General features: G+C 32.0%; 2 protein-coding genes and 1 pseudogene across 2 annotated transcripts; 1 reads left to right on the top strand and 2 right to left on the bottom strand.

The window, feature by feature from the left end:
• Positions 1 to 2,371: 2,371 nt before the first annotated feature.
• LOC120120360 lies at positions 2,372 to 3,523 on the bottom strand (annotated as a pseudogene).
• A 6,405-nt stretch (positions 3,524 to 9,928) lies between these two features.
• Positions 9,929 to 13,577, bottom strand: LOC120120359 (stomatin-like protein 2, mitochondrial). The gene is made up of 9 exons (XM_039140018.1): positions 13,294 to 13,577; positions 12,957 to 13,200; positions 12,719 to 12,868; positions 12,160 to 12,217; positions 11,981 to 12,073; positions 11,760 to 11,858; positions 11,430 to 11,521; positions 10,537 to 10,596; positions 9,929 to 10,434 (listed from the first exon to the last, which is right to left on the bottom strand). Exons 1-9 carry the CDS (start codon positions 13,473 to 13,475, stop codon positions 10,165 to 10,167), a joined length of 1,248 nt encoding a protein of 415 aa, XP_038995949.1. The 5' UTR covers positions 13,476 to 13,577; the 3' UTR covers positions 9,929 to 10,164.
• A 5,281-nt stretch (positions 13,578 to 18,858) lies between these two features.
• LOC120120435 (heavy metal-associated isoprenylated plant protein 9-like) lies at positions 18,859 to 23,496 on the top strand. Its single transcript, XM_039140077.1, has 2 exons — positions 18,859 to 18,886; positions 22,793 to 23,496. Exons 1-2 carry the CDS (start codon positions 18,859 to 18,861, stop codon positions 23,341 to 23,343), a joined length of 579 nt encoding a protein of 192 aa, XP_038996008.1. The 3' UTR covers positions 23,344 to 23,496.
• The last annotated feature ends 906 nt before the right edge of the window (positions 23,497 to 24,402 follow it).

Genomic DNA, 24,402 nt, shown 5'->3' with positions numbered 1-24,402 from the left:
AAAAAATAAACAAAAATAATGATCAAACAACCAAAAACGTGTCATAAAATTAAAAAAAAATATATCATAAAAATAAATTATTAAAAAATAAAAATAAAAAATACCGACAATTGATAGTAAAATTAATGTCATCATTAATTATAAAGATGAAAAAACAAAAGAGACTAACGACAACAAGGAAAAGAGAGAAAATTGATATTAAAATACCTGAGTCAAAATGTATAATTTTCATCAATTATTTCAGTGTACAATACATAAATGGTCTCTTCTCTTAAATATAGGTTAAGTCTCTTATTATTAAAATTTATAAAACGATCCTTCGATTATGAGAAGATACTTTGTTAAGTCACTCAACTATTAAAAGTTACAAAATAATCACTTAAATATTCATTATGTTCTAAACTTATCTTTTTTGTTAAAAAAAATAACGACGGTCTGACCTAGAGGCTAACCTGCTTACTGAAATATGATAAATTTAATCTCATAATCTCAAACGAATATCATATCTCAGTCAACATGTTAACGTCTAGCTCAGACGACTGTTAATTTTTTAAAAGAAAAAGACGAATGTAAAACATAATGAATAATCATATGATCATTCTATAACTTTTAGTAGTCGATGGACTCAACAAAGCAACTTTCTATTGTCAGAGGTTTATTTTATCTCCTATAATCGAGAGATGATTTGTGTACTTTATGTTTTTTATTCAATTTTCTTTTAATCTTTGAAACAAAAGGAGTTAAAACGTTGAACTTAGACTAGAAAGTAGTCCCTTCATGGCACGCATGATCCTACGTACAGCGCAATAGATCACATAAAATGTGGAATAATTTTGATCAAAACATATCCTTGTGAAATGGCATAAAATCCGGATTTTGATCCAAAATAATCATTGATATCTTAAGTCATTTAAACTATAGTGGTACCTAATTTTCTCACAACACCTACTGAAGAAATTTTATAACATAGCAAGCATGGATAAACAGTACTTAAATAAATAAAGCCAATAGCAGAAATTTTGCTGCATTTGCTAGGGCCAAAAATTACAATTATGCTCAGCAGAGGAAATTGGGAGATAGAAGTTGTGATTGAGTGTTTCCAACTGTAGCTCCAAATGATGATCAAAATTCAACAACAATGTAGGACACTAAATCAAAACTACCTATCAGAATACACATCTAAGAATTCAATCTACGCTGCAGTTCCAAGTTTTATCGGGATCTGATGAGCAAACATCATGGTAGGATTTCAAAGTTCAGCTAAAACCGATTTCCCAATAAAACGAGCCTTCTGATAAGCACAATCTGATTCTCATAGGTCCATATAAATGGTGGTCTCAGTTCTTCATTGGTTCCAAGTAGAGACCTAAGGTTTCAAGCAACTGATCCAATAGAATTGAAAAGATATGTTATTTCATTCTCATCATAGAGATGACAGCATGTAACTTAAATCAAGCAATTAAACAGTAAGAGAATCAATAATCAACTTGCCTATAACTCCAAATTCAGTTGGTAAACCATGTTCAGACATCATAAACTCATGTTCACAACCAGCCGCGCAGAAAGATGCCCCACTTTGGTTTATTCCCTCCATCAAAGCTGCAAAAACATGGCAAATGATTGATATAAGTCATCACATAGCAGTTTCCAATAGCAAAACTGTGCCATTACATAAGAAATAATTCTACCTGGTTGCTGTTTGAAGATGTCAACAATATGTTCGACTTGAGTAAGGTTGAACGACCTTGCATTCTACGGGAGGTCCCTAGCAGGACACAAGCATAACACGGCACCTTTCCATTGGTTTCGCCATCCAACACAAGCGATGAAAAAAATTACCTACATAAGAATGATTGAAAATAAGTCGGACATTTCAATTCACAAAACCTAGAAATTAAAAAGAAAAGATCCACTCAAGAATGCAAAAGCATATTTAAACTTCCTGAATTGCACACTTTTGACCCTGCAAAATCAACATATGCTTCAGGATCTTATATAAGAAATTAACAGGTACAAAAGGAGAGTAAAATAAACTTGAAAATATAGAACACATGACAAATAGCCATGCCATTTCTCTTCAACCTGCATTCAGCTAGTGAACCAAAAAAGTAACTATAGAAGCACATCAAAATGTACCTAAAAACCATGATAAATCACCATACATCCACAACTGCATATCTTCAATAAAATAACTAAATGAAAATGAAGGATTAACAATTACAATCATCACATAAAAACAAGAAACTGCTAAATGAATATTATAACAATTCAACTCCTATTAAGAACCTAGAAGCACCCTGTAGCTGTCAAAGTTGATAAATCCAAGTATAAGAAGAGTTGGAAAGAAACTAAATTAAACTCAAAAGTTTCACACCAAAGCTAAGAGGAACTAAATAGCATTTGGCAAAATAGGAAATAAAAGTGCTCTTTTTCCTACAGGAAGGTACCGTCCACCAACATCAAAGTCAATTACCATTTATCCATATTTGTCCCATGAGAAGCAAATAGGAACACTTAAAGGGAAACAAGATATAGGAGTCTTTAAGGTTAATAATAGGATACTATATGTAACGTAAACTCTAATCTAATCTTAGTTTGTATCCATGCCATCTCCGACTTGGCTGCAGATTGGACTCACAGCAGAGAAAGATCCCTCGAAAGGAGAAGGATGGAACTGTGCATCACGTCTGCGCTTAAAACCACAGGTATCAGGGGATGGGGTATTGTCGCCATCAAGCTTCCTCCTAACGCCTCTGACCGCTTGTTCCTCAGCTTGAGTGAGGGGAAAGACCGGCCGCTTGCCCGGCAAAGGGAACCATGGTTTCATACAAAATTCTCTGGTTACAGTTCTTGTCACAGATGTGTGTGATCCCTGTTAGTTTGCAGCGATACATGTTGCCACAAACATGTTCGTTTTGACATTTCCAATCGCATTTGTGAACAGGAAAAGGACCATCACGGCCCAGAATAGTAGACAAATAAATAACATTTGCAGGGGCAGCAGCCATGGTTTTTCCGTATATCTCCATTGCCTTTAAGAACGAAAAGTCTTTTTCTTAGGGGATGAAGAATCAGCTAAGCTCCGCCGTGTAACGCTCAAACGTTCTTCTGCAGTGCTCAACAGAAGATCAAAAAATGGGTCAACTCTCTTTTCCTGCTAGCTAATTGCTAATACCATTTTTTAGGGTCAAAATTCTTCATTAAAAAAGTAAATTCCTGTTTATACAAAATTATCAAACGACCTAACCAGCTATAGATCAAAGTTTAAAGAACCGATCTTTATTTCAATTATCAAAGAAATAAAAGCACAGAGCCCATCACAGGAATAACCACCGAGATACGAGATCAAATTGCAGACAGATCTAAAATGGGCACGAAATAAATTGCCCAAGCTCCAACAGTAAAAAAAAACACAAAACTTTAAAAAGAAAAGTACAGCAAGAGAAAGGGGGAACTCACCTAGAGCCGGAACAGTGAAAGCAATCAACAACCCAGAAAGAAAAGAAAAAAAGATGAAGCAATTCCTTGAAGCAGCAGCAACCTAGAAAGAAGGAAAAAGGCAAGGTGAACAAAAATGGGAGAAACAAGGAAAGGGAGACGGTTATATATATAGAAACATGGAATAAGTGGAATATGGATGGGTAGCAAGAAGGGCAGACGAGTGAGGTTGAGTTGACGCGGTGCACCATTACTTAAAATAAATTGGATAAATGTGACAAAATTTAAAATTATTTAAGTTAATCATAAAACTTTCAAAAAAAGTTATCACTCCCTGATTACGTAGAATATTTTAATATTATTTTTATTATTATATTACATATTTTATTAACATTTAATACTAATGTGTTTTAAAATAAAAAAATTATTTCAAATCTCGAATCAGTAACCTTAATTCATACTCATTCAAATCTGTAAATCATCCAGAAGCTCTGATGGCGATGTAGGTTGGCTTTTCATTTAAGTGTTATGATTTTGGGGTTTGAGTGTTGTGATTTGGGATTTAGATGTAGCGATATGGAGTTTAGGGGTTGTAATTTGAGGTTTAAGTGTTGTGATTTGCAGTTTAGGTGATGCATTTTGTTGTTTGGGTGTTGTGATTTAGAGTCTACGGGTTTGGATTTAGGATTCAAAGTATGATTCGAGGGTTTTAATTTTATTTTTTTATTCTAATTCTATGTGAAAATAATAATAAAAAAATATAGCAAATCATTAAAAAGCTATTAATAAAACAAGTTAGAATAACTAAAATAGAAACAATTTGAAAGTATAGTTATTAAATTAAAAGCAATTAAACGTTAATGATTAAATAAGAGTGAAAAAGAAAGTTGAGTGATGAACAATGTAATTTATCCAAATAAATTTACTTGTTTTTGGGTACAAAACGCACGCAATGGGAGTGAAGTTAAGTTTTGGTGTGGGCGAGGGACATGAAATTCAAATGCGAAACAAATTGAGATGTAAATGTAATGAAATCAGAATCAAAGACTCTCCGTTTAAATATCCACTCTTTACTTCTCTACCGTCACGTGTCTAACGTTTCTCTCCCAATTTTTGTCGCCTTCTTCCCCCTTTTTCTCTTTTGACTTTTTATTCCAACGGATGCACCACAGCCGAAGGGTTATTTTCTCCCAACATCCTCAAATTATTGAATACATTTCAAATTGGTCTCCTAACTTCCGAATTATTTAGTTGATCCCTCAAATTATCGTATCACATTAATCAAGCAACTTTATCAGCTTAATCATTGAATTAGATATTAAGTGTTAGAACAAATCTAACATATAATACATTTAAATATGTGATAAAAATGTAAATATATATGCATTTATCATATAGATAATTTGAATTTGTCTCATTTAAAAAGATAACCCTCTTAAGTTTTATTAACATTTTTTAATACGTCACAACCAAACTATCAATGCAGTATGTATAAATGTTTATACTTTGATCTATGTATTTTAAATGCACTTGGCGTTAATTCCTTTTATATATATATATATATATATCCGTTAATTTTATTAAAAAAAAGAAAATATTCAAAATTATAATGAAGTTCGTAAATTAAACAAGTAATTAGAATATCTTCTTATAACATAAGATAATTAGCCACTCGAGATCATAGAAAGACCATACAAGGAAAAGGTTAAAACCCATCCAAAAAACTCGAACAAAAAATAGATACACATAAATCTAATTGCATCGACAAATGAACCACAATAAGAGATAATTACTGAAATACCATCGACAATCGAAAATCAGAATCGAACGTAAAAGACTATCTACAAATGCAAATTGTGTATCCAACTCCATTATGATGGTCCAAAGCAAGGAAGAATAGCAGAATAATAAATAAGTGTCATCTTGATAAGTCGTGGCTATGTCAAATTCAGTCATTCAAATATTAAACGAAAGAAGGTCAAACAATAAAAACATGTAAAACAACATAGAAACTAAAAAGCGTGTCATAAATACAAAGAAAAATGTGTCATAAAGGTAAAGTTATCGAAAACTAAAAGAACAAAAAACAATTATACGATATAGAAAATATAGGGAAAATAAGAAATATAGACGGTTAACAACTAACACTAAAGTTGGTGTCGCTGCCTGTCAAGAAAAGAAGAAAAAAGATACATTAATTAATCTAGAGACTAAGGATGTTTATTTGTCTCATGTGGGTTTAAATCTCAATATTCATCTTTATATTGTAATATATCTATGCATAATAAAAAAAGACTTTATTGATGTAATAATGATATTTTAAGGTCTTTAATTTTTTAAAACTTAAATATCAATTTAAAATTTGAACGATAATCTAAGGACATTTAGTAAATTAACCATTCTATAATATGAAGAGACAATAACAATATTTCTTGTTTCTCATATAAAATTAAATAAAGGGTAAACTACACCAAATACCATTAAATTTTAGGCGTTGTATCGATTATACCACTGAGCTTTCAATTTTTCAATTATAACATCGAACTTTGATTTTCATTTCAATTATATCACTCCGCCTTAAATCGTTAACAACGTGATGATGTGACTGACGGTTACTAACATGAACAATATATCAAAACAACATCGTTTTGATGTGGTTGTTTTGATGCTTAAAACAAATCAAAACGATGTCGTTGGATAAAATTAAATGTTAAATTTATCCTTATGAGGTTCGAACCAAAGTAAATAAAAGTTCAATGTTCACATTTGACCATTAAGCCAACTTAGATTTTGATTTAACATAAATTATATATATCGTAAACTGCATTTGCGATTAATTCTAAAATTCAAAATAATCCAAGGACTAAACCTAAATTTTTCCATTACATTTCACCTTCATCCTCGACTTGGTATTCTCAATAGCCTTCGCCTTTTAGTTTGGAAGTCATGATTTATCTTCAATCAAACATTCCTTAACAATGAATTATTGTTTACCATATAAAGAAAGCTTCGCATCATTAAAAAGACCATTTTCTTGTAGTCTTACTTATGATTATTAAACATAAGGATATCCCATCGCTAAATAATTCTCTGCTGGATTCCGTCCCCATAATCACTGCGAAATTCAATCACATACCATAAGTTGCCGAAGCCCCACAGAATAGCATCTCCGAGTCCCTCTCTGATCAGAGCTTCGACCTGACACTGACCTCGACCCACGGCGGTGCCATTTTTTTTCTTTTTTGGAATAGCCTGAAGCTACTTCTCTTGGGATTGCAGAGATTGGGTTGCTGTTGTTGTTATCGTCGTCGATGAGAGTTAGCTTGGAGAGGTCAATGGAGAAAGAAATGGTGCGATTAAAGAGGCAATGATGCTTGGGATGGAAGCCATTGGTGGAAGAAAGTTTCCGTGGGGTATATTGGGGATCAGAGGAGTGTAAGGTTTATTGGAGGTGAAAAGGTCTCCATGAATGGAGATGAAAAGTGCAAGTGTCTACCGAGTAATTTGGGTCTAGAACCTTGTGCGACATGGAATGTTAGATTCTCCGATGAAAGGAGGATTACAAGCAGAACATGGGTTTTGGAAATCTGAGTTTTGAAATTCTGATTTACAGCAACACCAAATCTATATTGTTTACTTCAAAAAAGATCCCTAGGCTTTGTTTTTAGAGAGTATTTTTTAACAAGAATTCACTGTTGAGGAATGTTTAATTGAAGACAGATCAGTGACTTTCAGTCTAAAGGGCACTTTCAGTCTAAAAGGCGAAGGCCGTTGAGGAACCAATTCAAGGACGAGGATGAAATATAATGGAAAATCTTGACCTTAGTCCTTGAGTTATTCAGGATATTAGAATTAATCTCAAATGCAGTTTACGATATATATAATTTATGATAAAAATACTTTCAAAAACCTAAGTTGGCTGAGAACTTGAAATTTCAAGTGATTGTGGTTCAAGTCATGCGAAGAGCAATTTAACATTAATTTTATCAAATAAAGCGACACCGTTTTGATTTGTTTTGAGCATTAAAATAACTTGGGGTGAAAATTTATTGGTACAACAACAACCAAGTCCAACCAATAATTTTCCAGGCGGCTTTCACGGCTTTATTTGATAAGGCGACCTTGTTAATATCTTAGGGTGAAAATTTTGGATATTGGTTGGACTTGGTTGTGGCAGTTATGTCAATGGAAAATTATAACAACCGGACCGGGTAAAGGATGGATCGAGAAGAGTACTGGGTACAATCGCACCTTCATAAAAAAAAATTAAAATTTTATATAATTTTTTTTATATTTTCTCTTGATAATTCGATTTTTGTACTCCCTAATATATTGTAATTACATTCTTTTTAAATTTCTAATATAACTTCCTCGTAAATTAACGTCTCTTAATATAAAATTATGTGTTTGTGACGAACAACTACCCCTCAAGTCCTTGTAGTATGATCTTGACTCTTCTTAAAACGGTAAAACCACAAATGAAGATAGGGTAATTCTTAGACATTATAATTTTATAGTCATTTTTTAAAGTGTTTGTTTGTTTTTAACATGGTTGTATTGATAGCAATAACCTATTGGCGTAGTGTGCGTGTGCTTAGTGGATTAAAGGATGGATCGAGAGAAGGATGTTGGAACGGTCGTATTTTCATAAAAAAAAAATTAAATTCTTATATAGTTATAGTAATATTTTTATTAATAATTTAATTTTGTACTTCTTAGAATTTTGTGATTTAGTCCTTGTTAAATTTCTAGGGTAAACCACATGATTAATTATTTTAGTTAAGTTTTATACGTCTTTCCTCATTGAATTAAAAAAACATAATATTTGGTCAATTTCGTTTTTATTTAGCTAAGATGTGATTACTAGGGTTAACTGCCGTTAAACTTTAACGAATTATTAACCTGGCATATTGAATATATAAAATTAAAAAGGGTAACTACCCAAATGGTCACTAATATTTGAGTAAAATTTCATTTTACCACTGAAGTTTTAAAAAACAACAAATTGGTTACCAGCACAAAAGGAAGCAGTCGAAGCATTTTGAAGACCAAGGTACATGGGATGGCTGATTCTGGGTGCGGGCAAGCAACAATAGCGACAGAGGAAGCTCTCCTTTCTCCATCATCATCGATACTTGTCGCTTCACGTGGCTTTCATTGCAGATCCTAGCGTCGATGTTGCTGGCGAAAATCTATTCATTATTATAGAAAGCTGTCGACGACAATGGGGAAAGAAAGCTTGAAATCATCATGCAAAAATCACAATGCTTTTCGGTTTGATTCTTCTTAGGACATATGGTTAAAGGTTCAATACCAAACTACATTGCAACAGAAAAGATGAGATTTTAGTTTTAGGGTTTTATTCATCAACAGAAATTGTGGGGAATTTAACAGAATATTGAAGAGTGGGAAATAGATGAAAACTAATGTCTATCTGACATTATGATTGGGTTTTACACATGTGGCATGGATCTAGATTTTTAAGTGAGGAATCCTTCGTTAGAGCTTCTTGCTCCATGTCCGTCAGGATACCGGCGACGGAAAATAAGAAGAACAATGGAGTGTGCGGAGGGAAGCTAAGATTTGGGAAGAAAACATATTTAAAAAAGGGGTAAATTGAAATTTTATCCTTAAACTATTTTAGAATTACAACAAGACTCAAAAATAGTATTTTATTTAAAATTCAGGGGCTTAAAAGAATTAATCTTTTTATTAACATGTCACGTCCTCAACTTAATGGCATTCAACGTCTTAGTGATCAAATCTTAATAAAACGACAACGTAAGTGACCAAAACTTAAGTGTTTTTAAATTTAGTGAGCAAAAGTATACAAAAATAAAAGAAAAGTGATCATTCGTATAGTTTACCCAAATATCTAATATAACTTCCTCCTAAATTCATATCTCCTAGTATAAATTTATGTGCACGTGACTAACAACCACCCCTCAAGTCCTTGTAGTATGATATTGACCCTTCTTAAAACCACAAATGAAGATAGGGTAATTCGTAGACATAATAATTTTATAGTCATTTTCTAACGTGTTTGTTTTTTTCAATGTCGTTGTATTTTTACCAATAACCTATTGGTGTGGGTGTGCGTATGCTTAGTGGATTTTGTGAGGTTGGTAACACTGGTGGAAATGGATATTTCCCCGGTTAAGCACTGCTTTATCCACCGAAATCATTTACAGTCAATGGTATTATTCTCAAACTATGCAAGAGCTAGAGAAGAGCCATGAATCCAGGAGCTGTACTGGAATTGATTTCCGGTAATATTACCTTGTAATCTGTACCATGCATGCCTGCAAAACTCGGGGGCATAAATCCAAAGCCCCGACTGTTGTGGATAATATTTGTCATGATTCGCAAAGGAAATAGTAGATACAAGGGACTATATCGAAGCATAAGAAATCAAATCAAATACCGTAAAAAAGGATATCAAATCAAATGCTTAAATTTAACTGCAGATTGATGGGCGAAGCACGTGTTTCTTCAAAACTTTTCAACCTTTAGTCGGATTCTCGAGGCTAGAAAGATTAACCCGCCTGTATTACATGGCAGTTCTAGAGTCTTTGCCAAATGAATGAGCATTCTAATATCCCCTAAATCCTTATATTTTTCTTTTCCAATATTAAGAATGTTTTAACTAGTATCAGAGTAGTCTTCACACAAGAACCCAGAAATATAATCTGGTTTCAAGCAATAGAATTTTGGTAAAATCGGTTTCTAATCTTTTTTCTTGGGGCTCTGGAGTGAAAATACTGGTTCACCATCATGACTCGTGTCCCTTGCTTCCACTGATCTCGAGGGATCCGGGGTTTCGCCTTCAGGCGCTCCAGAACGAGCATCCTTGGTGCTTTTGGGTAGCTCATGGTAAACGTTTGCGTGAGAACCATCAGCAGAAGTATTTTTTACCAGGCTTTTGTACATGGTGAGAGCTTGGGCAATCATGTTTGCAGGATTCGCAGTAGAACTAGGAAGCAACATTGTTGTGCCCTAACAAAAAAGAAGAAATGACAAGTTCATGTAGAAAGCTAGAGTGAATAAAACCTTGATAACATTGATACTGGGAACAGGTGTATGATATCCCCTTTTTACCTCCTTGGCAATATTACTGAAGGCTTGAACATACTGCTCTGCAATCCTCAAACTTGCTGCCTGCAAAATAAACCATAAATTTTAGTTCCCTTAGGAATAAGCATGATCTTACGTACCTCTCATATACAAATGTCTTCAGCCTTAAGAATTCATGACTCATATAACACTCGGATCAGAAATGCTAAGTATAAGCAATAGAGTTTATTCCTCAAAACAACAAAATCTGTTTGGCAGCACCTCATATTCAACTAGGGTTCTCTCTCTCTCTTTCTCTCTTACAGGTGATTTTTCTCCTAGTGCATTTAAAATACAAGGGATAGACTGAATATCTTCTAGTTGTTCAAACAACTGAACCTAGCTTCAACAGGAAAAAACCAAAAAAACCCGCAAGTCTTCAGTTTGTTTCCTATATCAACAAAATCCAGACAACTAGCATCAAGTCATTACACAAGTGCAAACACCAGGAATGGAAGTTTCGGGACTCTTAGACAGTGTATTTGACATTTATAAGTATCATGATGATCCCAACATGTTTTCCAATTACATCATAGGAAATACATGACACCTTATAGGTGCGTTTGCTTCGCGGAAAAGATCATTACTAGGGGTGATAATATTTTCTAGAATCATATGCCCACAATTGATTTGCCCTCATTCCCACGAGGGAAAAAACATTACCAACAATAGCGCTTTCTGGGATAACTTATTTGAATCCTCTGATAGAAAAGTGCCCTCACGGGAATCATATGCCCACGTTTTGATTTCCCCTCATTATCAAATGCCCCCTAAAAGTAGATAGGAAAATCTTATTTGAATCCTCTAATAGTTTCAGGAATGATACAAAAGTTAGCACCTACTATTTACACACGACAAGAATAATGGAAGAATCTCACCTCAACTCCCCCATTTTCCTTTAAGGACTGTGACACCAAGGCAATTCCTTTGGCTGTAGCTTGGGCTCTAGCAAGGATGGCTTCCGCTTCACCTGATAAATGCGTTTGTAAAGAAGGAAATTTTGAAGACACAAAGAGAACAATAAAAAAGGAACAACAATGAAAAAAATCATTGCTTGATCAGTTACTGTTGTCCATAAGAGGAGAGTTCATGATATACAAAAAGATAAATAACCAAAATTAGTTACCCGTATCAACTTTAATTACAATTCATATAAAGCCCAGACATATTTTAATGTTATGACTGCTTACAAGTTGATAATCACTAACCTTGTGCTCGGTTAACCTGATCCATTCTTGCTGCTTCAGATGCTAATATCACAGAACTTTTCCTACCATCAGCAATATTTATGTCAGCCTGTCTTTCTCCTGTTAAAGTTAACTATTATGATTAGATCATGCTGTCTGAATTATTTATTAAAAGAGAAGATGCTTAAGTGCCATTAAATACTACCTTCCCCTAAAAGGAAAAATAACTATTACTGCCTTACCTTCAGATTCAAGAACTTGAGCCCTTCTTTTACGCTCTGCTTCTGCTTGCATCTCCATAGCTGCTCTCACTCCACGTGGTGGAGATATATCCCCTGGGTTGACAGTGAAGTGAAATATAAATGATATATCGTGAACATAAAGAATTCCAGGAAGAAAATAATGGATAAAGATTACTCACTTATCTCATAACGGAGACATTGAAGTCCCCAGTCTTTCGCGGCAACATTGATGGACTCCTGCAATCCTCATGTCATTTCAAAAGAGTCATCATCCTTTCCATTAATTTGGGAGAGAGGGAGTGATTTTTGAGACATTAATTTTTTTTTGAGACATTGATGAACCAGAAAAACAAGTATAAGATTAATACAGTATCTTTCCAACTTTTTCCACACTTCCAAAATCTTGTGTCATTGGAAATTTAGATACATTGAACAAACTAACTAAAAGAAATATCGCACATCAGGGATAAACTTATCAGAGAAGGCACACAACAATTTTGACACAGATGTTAATCATGAATAAAAGTTAAGCAAAAGGTAAGTAGGGCAGTTATTCACAATCACTCCACTCAAACTGTTAATGAGTCTCTGCCTATTTTATGCTTTTTTTTTTCCATTATTGATATAGAACCAGAAGTGTATTATAAACTCAATTCATCCTATCTTGGGTTGATTCATCTAATCTATAAGTAATATTTCAAAAAGATAGGAAGGGGAAATCAAAGAAAGAAAACGAACCACAATCTTTTCGTTGAGAGTATCTCTCTCTTCGAAGGTCTTGTCGAGGGTAATTTTACCAAGCTCGCTACGCATGGTAGTTTGAGCAAGCTGAATGACGGCATAGATTGGGTTCTCAACGCCGTAAGAGGCAAGCTTGGGGTCCACAATCTACAAATATTCCAAAGCAAACTATAGATGAAAAGGGTTTAAAGATTGAAAAAAAAGGGACAAAGCAGAGGTCGAATGGAAGAAAGACCTTGACATACAGAACGCCGTCAATGAGAATGCTGACATTGTCTTTGGTAATAGCGGATTGGTCCGGGATTGGAATAGCCTCTTCCTTGAGGGAATGAACGTAGGCAATTCTATCCACGAATGGGATAAGGAAATGTATTCCAGACGGCAGCGTTTTCAAGTATTTCCCGAACCTTTGTATCACGTAAGCCTTTTTCTCCGGTACGATGCGGATGCCCCAGTTTAACGGAGTTGCAGTCTCGTACCTAAAAGAATTGAACAAAAAGTTGAAGCGAGAACCGATATAGTTTCTTTTTGGGGTTCTAGAATAGAGTATAATTATACGAGTTTTAATCTACCTGATGCCAGGATCACGACCGGTGCGAAGAAGGCGGACGGTGGTGGAGAACGGCGGCGAAGAGAGACGCGGAGTGGAAGAAGAATGCTGGCGGATAACCGCAGTTGTGAAGGATGATTGTTGGAGATATCTAAGAGTCCTGACGGCGTTGCTCAGGGAATTCAGTCTGCAAATCTTACCCATTTCAGTGTTTTGGCTATTTATTTCGGAATTGGATTGGTTTCTACTTCTACGATTGTTTCTTTCCAAATTTGTTTTTCTTGTTCCCGAATCAAGAAGGACATGTAAAACCCTAGTAAAACCTTTGAAATGAACTGGAAAATCATAATCAAATTTTTTCTGCGAGTCTCTGTTCTTTCCCCCGTGAACATTGAGTGAGCCGGGCTTTGTTCCACTTTCCCTTGAGCCCAAACTACAATGAAGCGATTTGTTTAACTTGTAAAACTTAAACATGGTAATCAAACTATCTTTAACAATAAATCCACTCACTCACCATCGGGCTTAGTGATTAAAAAATATTATTCTCTTTATAGGTTTTAGCTCGAGTAGTTGAGTTTACAGAGTATGTGTACATTGTCAATGATTATGAAAAATTCTAAACAAATATTACATTGTAATCACTCTAAACTATTAAAAAATCAACATTATACTTTTAAAAATTACAAGATAATCATTAAACAATAAATTCTATTATAAAATGTGTATCATAATATTAATTATTGTTAAAAGATTATGTGGTAACATTAAAATTAATCATTTGATTTTTTAAATATAATTAAAATTTTATTTTAATATTTTTTCAAAGAGTTTTGCACTTATCAACTAAACTAAGCTAACATTTATTAAATTAAATCAAAATTAACATTTAAACAAAATTTATCAATATTATAAAATTATATGTAATTTAAATCTAATATTTTGATTCACTAAAAAATTAGATTTAAATTTGGTTCGCTAGAAGTAGATTTAAACTAGATTCACTAAAAATATTTAATTTTTAGTGAATCAAATTGTTTTTAAATCAATTAAATTTTATTTAAAAATTTAAATATTAATGATTATTTTCAAATAATTTAAAAGTAATATTATATTCTAAATAAATATTACAAATTTAATTTTTTAAATTAATTTAATATGAATTTTATAAAAACAAATAAATAATTATTTAATTAATCATTTTTGTTTCCAAACAAAATGGAAAAATAATTCTAATTTAATATTTAATTTTAATCAAAATTCAAACAAAAATATTATTTAGTCTTAAATTCCTAGTACCTTTTTAATATAATCTTAAAGTGTCGATAAAATTCACTTAAATATTAATTTTGATGAAATTCTAACAGATTTTTAGCTTAATTTAGTGGCTAAGTGCATGACCTCTTATGCAAGGGGTATTGGGTTTGAAATCTCTTTGTCCCGGCTTTACACTTGTTTTTCCTCGTAACAAATTTCAAGTCCAACTCAGTAATAGGTGTAGGATACTCATTCAAAGGGTACGTGGTTTAACTCTCTTCATAACAAATGCACAAATTTACTTTATTTTATTTTGACCGATTAGGTGCCGAAAAATTTCATCATCTAATTGGTCCAAATAAAATTAATAAAAATTAACATATCAATCTTAATTAGGAAAGAAAATTAACATGAAAAATAAAAAAATAATAGTAATAATAAATCTATGTCAATGTCATTAAATATTTAAGAGAAAACTACTTTAGATACCGTTAAATTTTGTCAATTATAAAACTAAATTTTAGTTTTACATTTAATTATGTCACTCTATCGTTAAGTCGCTAATATGACAATGATATGACTAATGATTGTTGACGTGACATGCAACACTAAAACATCGTCGGTAGTCAAACACCGCTCGTTATCGATAATCTTTCGTAGAAAAATAATACCAAAATTTAGTATTTCGCTCCTCATTCTTCTCATATGATTAATTTTCTACGAAATCCACTCAAAATCGATGAAATTAAACACAAAATCTATCTTTTTTAGAAGTTTGGAGACTTTCTTAGATTTGTGAGATTTGGGTTGTTTATTCAAAAATTTGAACAATGAGGAGCATTATTTTGAAAATACGAACAAATACCTCAAAACTATCATCATCAAACGGTCATTGAAATTGATCAGAGTATTAATACATCGAATTTTTTAAATAAATTTTCGTCGATTTTGAGAGTGTTTTTGTAACACCTCCAACCCGTACCCTACCCGGATACGAATTCGAGATGTCACGTAGACTTTTCAAACTTTGACTCTTAAAGAAAATCATGGAAATTTTAAACTTTCATTAAAACAAAAGTTTTTAACTTACACAAGTTTGACCAAAATAATACAAAATCGATCAGAGCATTCGTAATTTACAAATTGTTTACATGCCAACACACTATATACAACAAAATACGTACTTTGTCAATTACTTTTGATCTGATCTTCTAGTAGGGATACTGTCCTTGCAACTCTTAATTCTGATCTTCTTATTTCTTGGTACCTACGTGTAAACCACTTACACGCTAAGTCACAGACTTAGTGAGGCATAAAAGAACATGCAATGATAAATTCATGAACATGCACTACTATCAATCACTCATGACATTACAATTTGCATGTTAATTACTAACTATCACATATATGATCATAACATGCACAAATGGAGCTTAACTTCTTATAAGAGTTCAATTTAATTTATCTTTGATTGTCTATGTACATTATTGAGAACAGAATGTATATGAGTACACTGAGGTTGTGCACGAATGCTGTCACCACAGCTCGAATAAATTCCCACTAGGGGCACTGAAAATTTGTCCCGAAGGACCACTTTATCTCGAATGACCACTATGTCCCGAAGGACCACTTATAATCCCTCGACTCTTGGCATGCCAATTATACATACAACTCTCATATTAAATAATATGGGCTTAAGTATGGATACATTTCACATTTTCATATCTCTTTTTATCACTTTTCATATACACATTACTCACTTCACATGCACACATATGATCACTTGCTTATTACAAATACTTGAATTCATTCTTTTGTAATTGCATACATTGCATATTTATATTATATCCAAACATGTATGATTCATGTACCTACTCATTATAATCATAACATATGCATTTACATGAATATGGAACCATGAACTTAAATATAGGAAATAGATTTATCACAAGTCTTATTTCCATAAAACCATATCTATACTAACTATGGTATGCACTCACCTTAGCCTCACTTGATTCGAATCGATTCTAGCACTTTATTTCTCTCTCGACCTTTTCTAATTCTTCGATTGCTCTGGAACATGGTTACCTTCAATATCTATATAATCATACATTGATACATATCAGTATTCCAAATGGCATACTCTAATTATTAATTTCTTAAACTAAAGGAAAAGTCTATTTCCATTTTCCCTTTGAAGTGGTATCGGTACCCACTATAGGGTATCGATACTACCCCTAGTTGGGGTATCGATACCTACCTGGGTATCGATACCGAATTGCATTCGATATTTCCTGGTATCGATACTACCCTCCCAGGTATCGATACTACCCTCCCAGGTATTGATACCCTTTGAATGCATTCACTATTTTTACTCTTGAGGTATCAGTACCTGTTGAAGCAGTACCGATACCTCTTGCCCAGATTTTCCTTTTTAAGCCCGAAAATCACTCTAAATCAACTTAAATCCTTCATAAATTAGCTCCCTTAATACCCTTAACTCAAGGATACATACTCAAACAAAATTCTAGACATTTAACACATCTTGATCCTCAAACTCTCATCCTCCATATGGAATTCAAAAATCATACCAAATTTTCTTGTTCTAAATTTAACTCTAGCATTTCATACTTCTAAATTAGGTTGATGACAAGTCAATTTTGGTCTTAAAATCTAATTACTATCTTTCTACCAAGATTTCATTTAAGAACCCTCCATCTTTAATCCCTCTTAACTCCTTCATCCTTTGATTTTAAGATAACTTAAACTTTCCTTAAGCTTAATTATCATCTAATGATCATAAACCAACCTTAAATTCAGCAATAAATTAACTAACAAGAAAACTCACTTTTGCTTGGCTCTCACGTATGAAGGAAGGAAGAAGGAGAAGAGAACTCTGAAACTTAATTTTCCTTCTCCATTTTCCACGTGGGTTAATATAACCACTACAAAAAATTATCTTGCTATCAAATGACCCTTGTGTCCTTCTATTCCTCATTCTTTATAATTTGATCATACATAACATTTTTCATATGAGTCCTTGAACTATTCAATTATTATACTTTAGTCACCAAATTCTAAAGTTTTATAATTTAATCACTAACCCAGTATTGAGGATGTTACAGTTTCATGAAGAACCAATCCTAGGAGAAGAAAGAGGAGTGAAATATGAACGTTTTGGTACTGACCTTACCGCAAAATATAACCGATGATAGGTGGTGTTTGGCTGCCGATGACGGCCGGTAAGTGCAATGTTAAAATTTTTTTTTTTTAAAAGTTTAGTGGCAAAATCGATACACCCCTAAAGTTCAGTGTCTAAAATGACATCATTTTAGGCATCAGAACAATCACACCAAAATGACATCGTTTTGGTGTGGCATGTCATGTCAACAATCGTTAGCCATGTCAATTGTCTCGTTATTGACTTAACTGTTGAGTAATATAATTGATTGTAAAATTAAAGTTTAGTGTTATATTTGACAAAATTAAAAGTTCAACGGTATAAAATGATTCAACTGACAAAGTTCAGGTACCTGAAGTCGTTTTCCCGATATCTAATCATCAATGATCAAAATAGAAAAGGGTAAAGTACACAAATAGTCCCCTGACTATAGGATATTTTTTTTATTAAGTCATTTGACTATTAAAAGTTATAAAACGGCCCCCAACTATAATGAGTTGCTTTGAGTCTCTCAACTATTAAAAGTTACAAAATGGTCATCCAACTATTCATTATGTTCCAAACCCATTCTTTTCAGTTAAAAAATTAATGGTAGTCTAAGTTGGACGTTAACCTACTGATTGAGATATGGTAAAATATGATCTCATTATCTCAAACGGCTATCAATTCTCAGTCAGCATGTTAACGTCCAGCTCAAACGAACATTAATTTTTAACGGAAAAAGGACGAGTTTAGTGCATAATTAATAGTCAGTTGACCATTTTGTAACTTTTAATAGTCGAGAGACTCAACAAAGCAACTCCCTATAGTCGATGAATCATTTTGTAATTTTTAATAGTCAGGGACTCAGTCAAAGCAGTATCTTATAATCGATAGACAATTTGTGTACTTTACCCAATAAAAAAATTAATATTAGCATCGATTTTATAATAAAAAAAACTACATATTCAAAGATTAAAATAAGAAAGAAAGAATAAATTGATAACTAATAGTACAATTTACCTAAAATATTGACACGATACTGTTAAGTACTCTTATTTCTTTGAATCATACTATATTAATATTATTAATAAATGAATAATATGTTGTTTTTTATATCCATCCATTTCAATAGCTTGAAAACTTATAAAGGCAAATGAAATAAATAGTAAAATGGAAGATGAAGCTTTGCAGTTCGAAGGTCGGTTGGCATTCCATCTGATATTTCAACTTTTTCCAATACGAAAGATCTCAACACGCAAAGACTATATACATTTTTGGGATTCCAAATGGTACGTTTCATCCATACCGACACTTGTCTTTTTCCTCCCAATTCGCAAATTCTTCGTTCATGATTTATTTCTCAGCAAAACTAGAAAAACCACGTGTCACCCTTCTTTTATTTTAAAGCAAACTATTCAATTGGTCATTCAACTATAAAAAAAACTCATTTCGATCATTAAAAGGTGAAAACAAAATAGCAAATAAATCACCGAACTTAAGTTTCATTATCGTTTTAATCAATAAATTAGGTTCATTTCATTTTAATGGTTGATTTCTATAAATGAAATGTGTCATCATTTTGTGGTGACATACGTCACCACTTAGTTAGTTGATTGAAATAAAAAGTTAATTTGTGTAAGACTTGCGATTTAAATCCAAGTCCCAAAAACTGGCTTAACATTATTCCTAGGTCTAACATTGTTAAAAAGGTTGATAATATATTATTATAGGTAAAACTGAAATGAAATAAACTTTAAGCAAATTAATTACATTAATTGTTGTGTACAATACATTAGATTAAGTTACTGTTACAATATTTAAACACTAACCAAACATGACACGAGAAAGAAGAAAATAAAAAAGGTAATTAAATAAATTAATTAAATCTTTTTATAGTTAAAAAATTAACTGATAAATAGAAAAGTTTGGCCCCGAAGCCCAGGAACATATCAAAAGGTAGTGAGTGAGAGTAGTCATATTTTTTTTAAAAAATTTATATATATTTTAAAATTGTTTATATTTTTATTAATAAATTTTTTTAATATAAAATTCTACGTGTTTGTCTGCTGAACCTGAGATGGTGGGAATTTTTGCTGTGCGGCGTCTAAAAATTGGCGTGACCTGTTAGATAAGTGACCGGTTAAAATTTAGACCGGTTATGTTATATTATTTAACCGGAAATATTATCAAGTACAATAATATATTAGGTAGCGCTTATATAATATAATAGGTAGCGCTTATATTGACATATTTTCTAACTAAACAGGTATATTTAAATCGGTAATATTGTAAATTTAGCTATTACATTATAATTATCAGTTTTGATGTTTTTGAGATTAATACAATTTTAAATGTATTGACACTTTATGCGTGCACCTCGTGCTTTCATTTTGGGAAAAAAGTATCGACACATATTTAAAGAGTGTCGATACATAATGTAAACATATTTGCTAATTAACCAGTATATTTTTACCGGTTACATTGTAAATTTATCTGTTTCTGGGTTTTTGTTCTTTAAGAAACTGATAACATGGTGGGTTTCCCAATGTTATTCTTTTGTTACTGTAAAGTTTTTGTTCTTTTCTTGCTGGGTTTTGCTTAAAATATCCAACTTTTTGTATTAAAAAATGAAAATTCTAAAATAAAAATGACCACACAAGCACACTTTTTTACTACCGGTTTTATCATTTCGAGACCGATTTTGTCATATTTTTACATGTTATATTGTTATGGATCGATACATTTTTATAAAGTATTGACACTTTATTAGCACTATAACTTCTTTTCTTTTAAATTCCAAAGGTGTCGACACTTATAATAAAGTATCGACACTTTCAACATATCCGGTAGCTCTTTACCGATTTTGTCATTTCGAGACCGATTTTATCATATTTTTACATGTTATATTGTTATGGATCGATACATTTTTATAAAGTATCGACATTTTATTAGCGCTATAACTTCTTCTCTTTTAAATTCCAAAAGTGTCGATACTTACAATAAAGTATCGGCACTATCAACATATCCGATAGCGCTTTACTTATTTTGTCATTTATAGACCGGTTTTATCATTTTTTTACCTGTTATATTGTTATGGATCGATACATTTTTATAAAGTATCGAGACTTTCAATATATCCGGTAGCGCTTTACCTGTTTTGTCATTTATAGACCGGTTTTATCATTTTTTTACCTGTTATATTGTTATGGATCAATATATTTTTATAAAGTATCGACACTTTTCAATATATCCGGCAGCGCTTTACCTGTTTTGTCATTTATAGAGCGGTTTTATCATTTTTTTACCTGTTATATTATTATGGATCGATACATTTTTATAAAGTATCGACACTTTCAATATATCCGGTAGCGCTTTACCTGTTTTGTCATTTATAGACCGGTTTTTCATTTTTTTACCTGTTATATTGTTATGGATCAATATATTTTTATAAAATATCGATACAAACCGACAAGCTAAGTTTACCGGTTGCCAAATTTTTTAATATTTATTCATGATTTCCACCTATTACATTATTATTACTCGATATTTCCAGTAGCACTAAACTGAATTTATCAAATATCTTTTAATATATCCGATAACATCGTATATTAATCATATATTAATCGTATATTAATCTGCCTTTCATGAGACAATCACTAAGATGGTGGACAGTCAAGCGTATTCAAATTTCTAAGCTAACCGTTTAGTTGGTGGAAGACAATTGGAAAATCATGTTCCACAAGCTTTGAAGGCAAGTCTGAGAAAGACGTCATAATCATCCATTATTATAGAGTATAATAAGAAAAATTCTACGGTAAATTTCGTGTATTGATACATCATGCCATATACCAAAACACATCATTAATTAAAATTATTTTTATTAAGTAAATATTAAAAGAGTAAATTATACGTTTAGTATTTAAATTATCATTTTTATTTTATTTTAGTACTTTAACTTTATTTTTATTCAAAATCATACATAACATTTAATTTAAGTTTTAATTTGATATATAACCGTTAAAAATTTAACATGATGTGATATATGATATGCTAACTTTTTTTATTTTCACATCATTTTCACTTTTCTCGTCAATATTTTTTACTTAATTTTATTCAATCAATTAGGTGATGACACATGTCACCACATATGAGGATAACATGAAAGAAATAATTCTTACTTTCAACATGAATTGAACTCAAGCCTCTTGCATGAGATCCAAGGTTCTAACCATAGAGTTAAACTACTCCTTTGAGTTAATTTCACCATATTTTGAATTTAACTTATATAATAGTATCAACACAAAATAAATATTTTCTGATGGTTATAAAATTCAAATATGAGATACTTTAAATTAATGACGAAAGCTTAGTCATTCAACTATAACATGAATTTTTTTTATTATATTAAACTTAATACTCACTTATATCATTATTAAACTAAAGAATAATTTTTCACTTCCTTTGGAAATACTGAATTATAATTTAATAATTTGTATAATTTTATAAATTTGTATTAAATCGTTCTAAAAATATATATTTATAATATTATAAAAATATTTAAATATTCATTTAATTTTTAAAATTATATTAATTAATTATTCCACCATCCCCTTACTTTAAGTTAGCATTTGAAGTTATCATAGTGTAAACGATCTTTTCCTAAGCTCGTGTAGGGACTAGGTATGCTAGCATGGAACCAAGTAGATGATACAATGTCTCTCAAGGATAAAAATATTTAGGGACGGTTTGGAGCTTGTAAGACCTATATCGTACTCTTATTGAAGAGTGAGGTTGCACTCTAACATTCGCTATATCATGCAGGATCTCCCTTTCAAAAGTACATGTGACTTTGAAATTGTATTGTGGCTTGTGGACTGATGCACAACTTGTCTATTTGGATATGTTGCTATGCGATTGGCTAATGAACTTAGACAATAACTCTTGTTAAGCATGATATGACTTTATGACAGGTTAATATGAGACACATATCATTGAGGGGAAGGCTGACTTATCTAGGAATTCTCCACTTACAATTTCAACCAACAAAATAATGATAAAATGTCTCATTCAATCCTTAACCAATAATCTTAATGTTTGGGTTAAGTATTCCAGGTTACTGGTGTAACAACCCTGGAACTTATCGTAGACATGCATTGCCAAGCCTGTGCTGAGCAACTCAGCAAAAAGATACTAAAAATGAGAGGTATACAAAGTGTGGTAGCCGAGCACAGCACAGGGAAAGTTACAGTGACGGGTACCATGGACGCAAACGAGCTAGTTGATTATGTATATACACGCACCAAAAAGCAGGCTCGGATCGTGCCCCAACCGGAGTCTGATCCACAATCTGAACCCGAAAAACAAGAAGAGAAAAAGGAAGGCGAAGAGAAGCCATCGGAAGAACCCAAACCAGAAGAGAGCCCAGAGAAAAAAGAAGAAGAAAAACCATTAGCCGAAGAAGAATCTAAGAAAGAAGGCAACAAGGAAGCTACTGCTGAAAACAGGGAAGAAGACAACAATAATGGCAGCAACAATGAGGATGAATCTATGAAGAAAATGATATATTATTACCAGCCCCTCTACGTTTTCGAACGAATGCCACCGGCTTCTCAGCTCTTCAGCGATGAAAATCCAAATGCTTGCTGCATTTCATAGTCAATGATTATACTTGATATCGGACTAGTTAATAGTGTATATACTATATTAATATTACACATAATAGTTTGCTCGGTCCGTACCACTGATGATGAGAATTTTAGAGAAAACTGGTGGGCGGTTCACATGATGATCAATCAAGAATATGAAATCATAATATTCATCAAACTTTGAACATGTGCTCGTATTAAAATTATTTTTTAGCTACTAAAATTTTATTTTTTTAAATAATTATTAAATTTTTATTTAATTATAAAATGGTCACTGTACCATTAATTGTTACTTATAAAATGACTTGACATGAACACCCATTATCTCTTAGATTAATAAATACATAAAAATTGAAAAATAAATAAATAAAACGACTTATATATTAAATTAATAAATAATATCTTATTTTTAATTTTTTTTTAATATTGCTAAGCAATTATTCCCCCTCATCTCTTAGATTTTTGTCTTTAATGAATTTGTATCATTGCAATTTACAAGGGATAGAAGACCAAAACCTTCGCTTAAGCCAAAATAGTTTCATATTTTGCAATTTACCAAATTTGAGGGATCTGCACCGATTGCTTCTTAAAGCATCTGCTAGCCATTTGGAGTTCATTCAAATCGACTGTTGCCCCAACTTGAGGAACTGCCACGTTGGTTTCAAAATCTAGATTCACTTCAAATACTTGAGATTAGTGAATTTCCATTTATCTTCGAATCATTCTGTAATTAAATTAAATATTTAATAATCACTTTATAATTTTTAAAAATTTAATAACTATTTATATACTTTACCTATAAATTAAATAAAACCATGGAATGAACCGTCTTAATACCAAGTCACATGCTAGACCAGAGCTCGTTATTAGGAGAGCACCATGAGCTCTTGCTTAGGATCTCACCTTCCATCTTTACATATAAGGGCCCTAATTTTTCTCGATCTCATACAATTTTCAATTTTCATAATTTTCCTTCATTTCGCTTTCCCAAATCCTATTCGTTAGTTTATAAAATATCATTTAATTTTAATATTCTCCAATCTCAATCTAATGATAAAATAATACAATA

Source organism: Hibiscus syriacus, unplaced genomic scaffold, assembly GCF_006381635.1.
Source record: "Hibiscus syriacus cultivar Baekdansim isolate YM2019G1 unplaced genomic scaffold, ASM638163v2 tig00110338_pilon, whole genome shotgun sequence".
In the NCBI taxonomy this organism is placed as follows: domain Eukaryota; kingdom Viridiplantae; phylum Streptophyta; class Magnoliopsida; order Malvales; family Malvaceae; genus Hibiscus; species Hibiscus syriacus.
This window is presented reverse-complemented; position numbering and strand designations above follow the sequence as displayed.

Bases quoted from the DNA above. Each gene is read 5' to 3' on its own strand.
- LOC120120359 (XM_039140018.1), bottom strand. From the start codon at position 13,475: ATGGGTAAGATTTGCAGACTGAATTCCCTGAGCAACGCCGTCAGGACT. The intron at 12,218-12,718 runs GTTCGTTTTCTT...TGAGGATTGCAG, and splicing joins CTCTCAACGAAAAGATTGTG to GAGTCCATCAATGTTGCCGC. The intron at 10,597-11,429 runs GTGAGATTCTTC...TTTATTTTGCAG, and splicing joins AGGAAAATGGGGGAGTTGAG to GCAGCAAGTTTGAGGATTGC.
- LOC120120435 (XM_039140077.1), top strand. From the start codon at position 18,859: ATGGAAGATGAAGCTTTGCAGTTCGAAG. The intron at 18,887-22,792 runs GTCGGTTGGCAT...GTTTGGGTTAAG, and splicing joins TGAAGCTTTGCAGTTCGAAG to TATTCCAGGTTACTGGTGTA.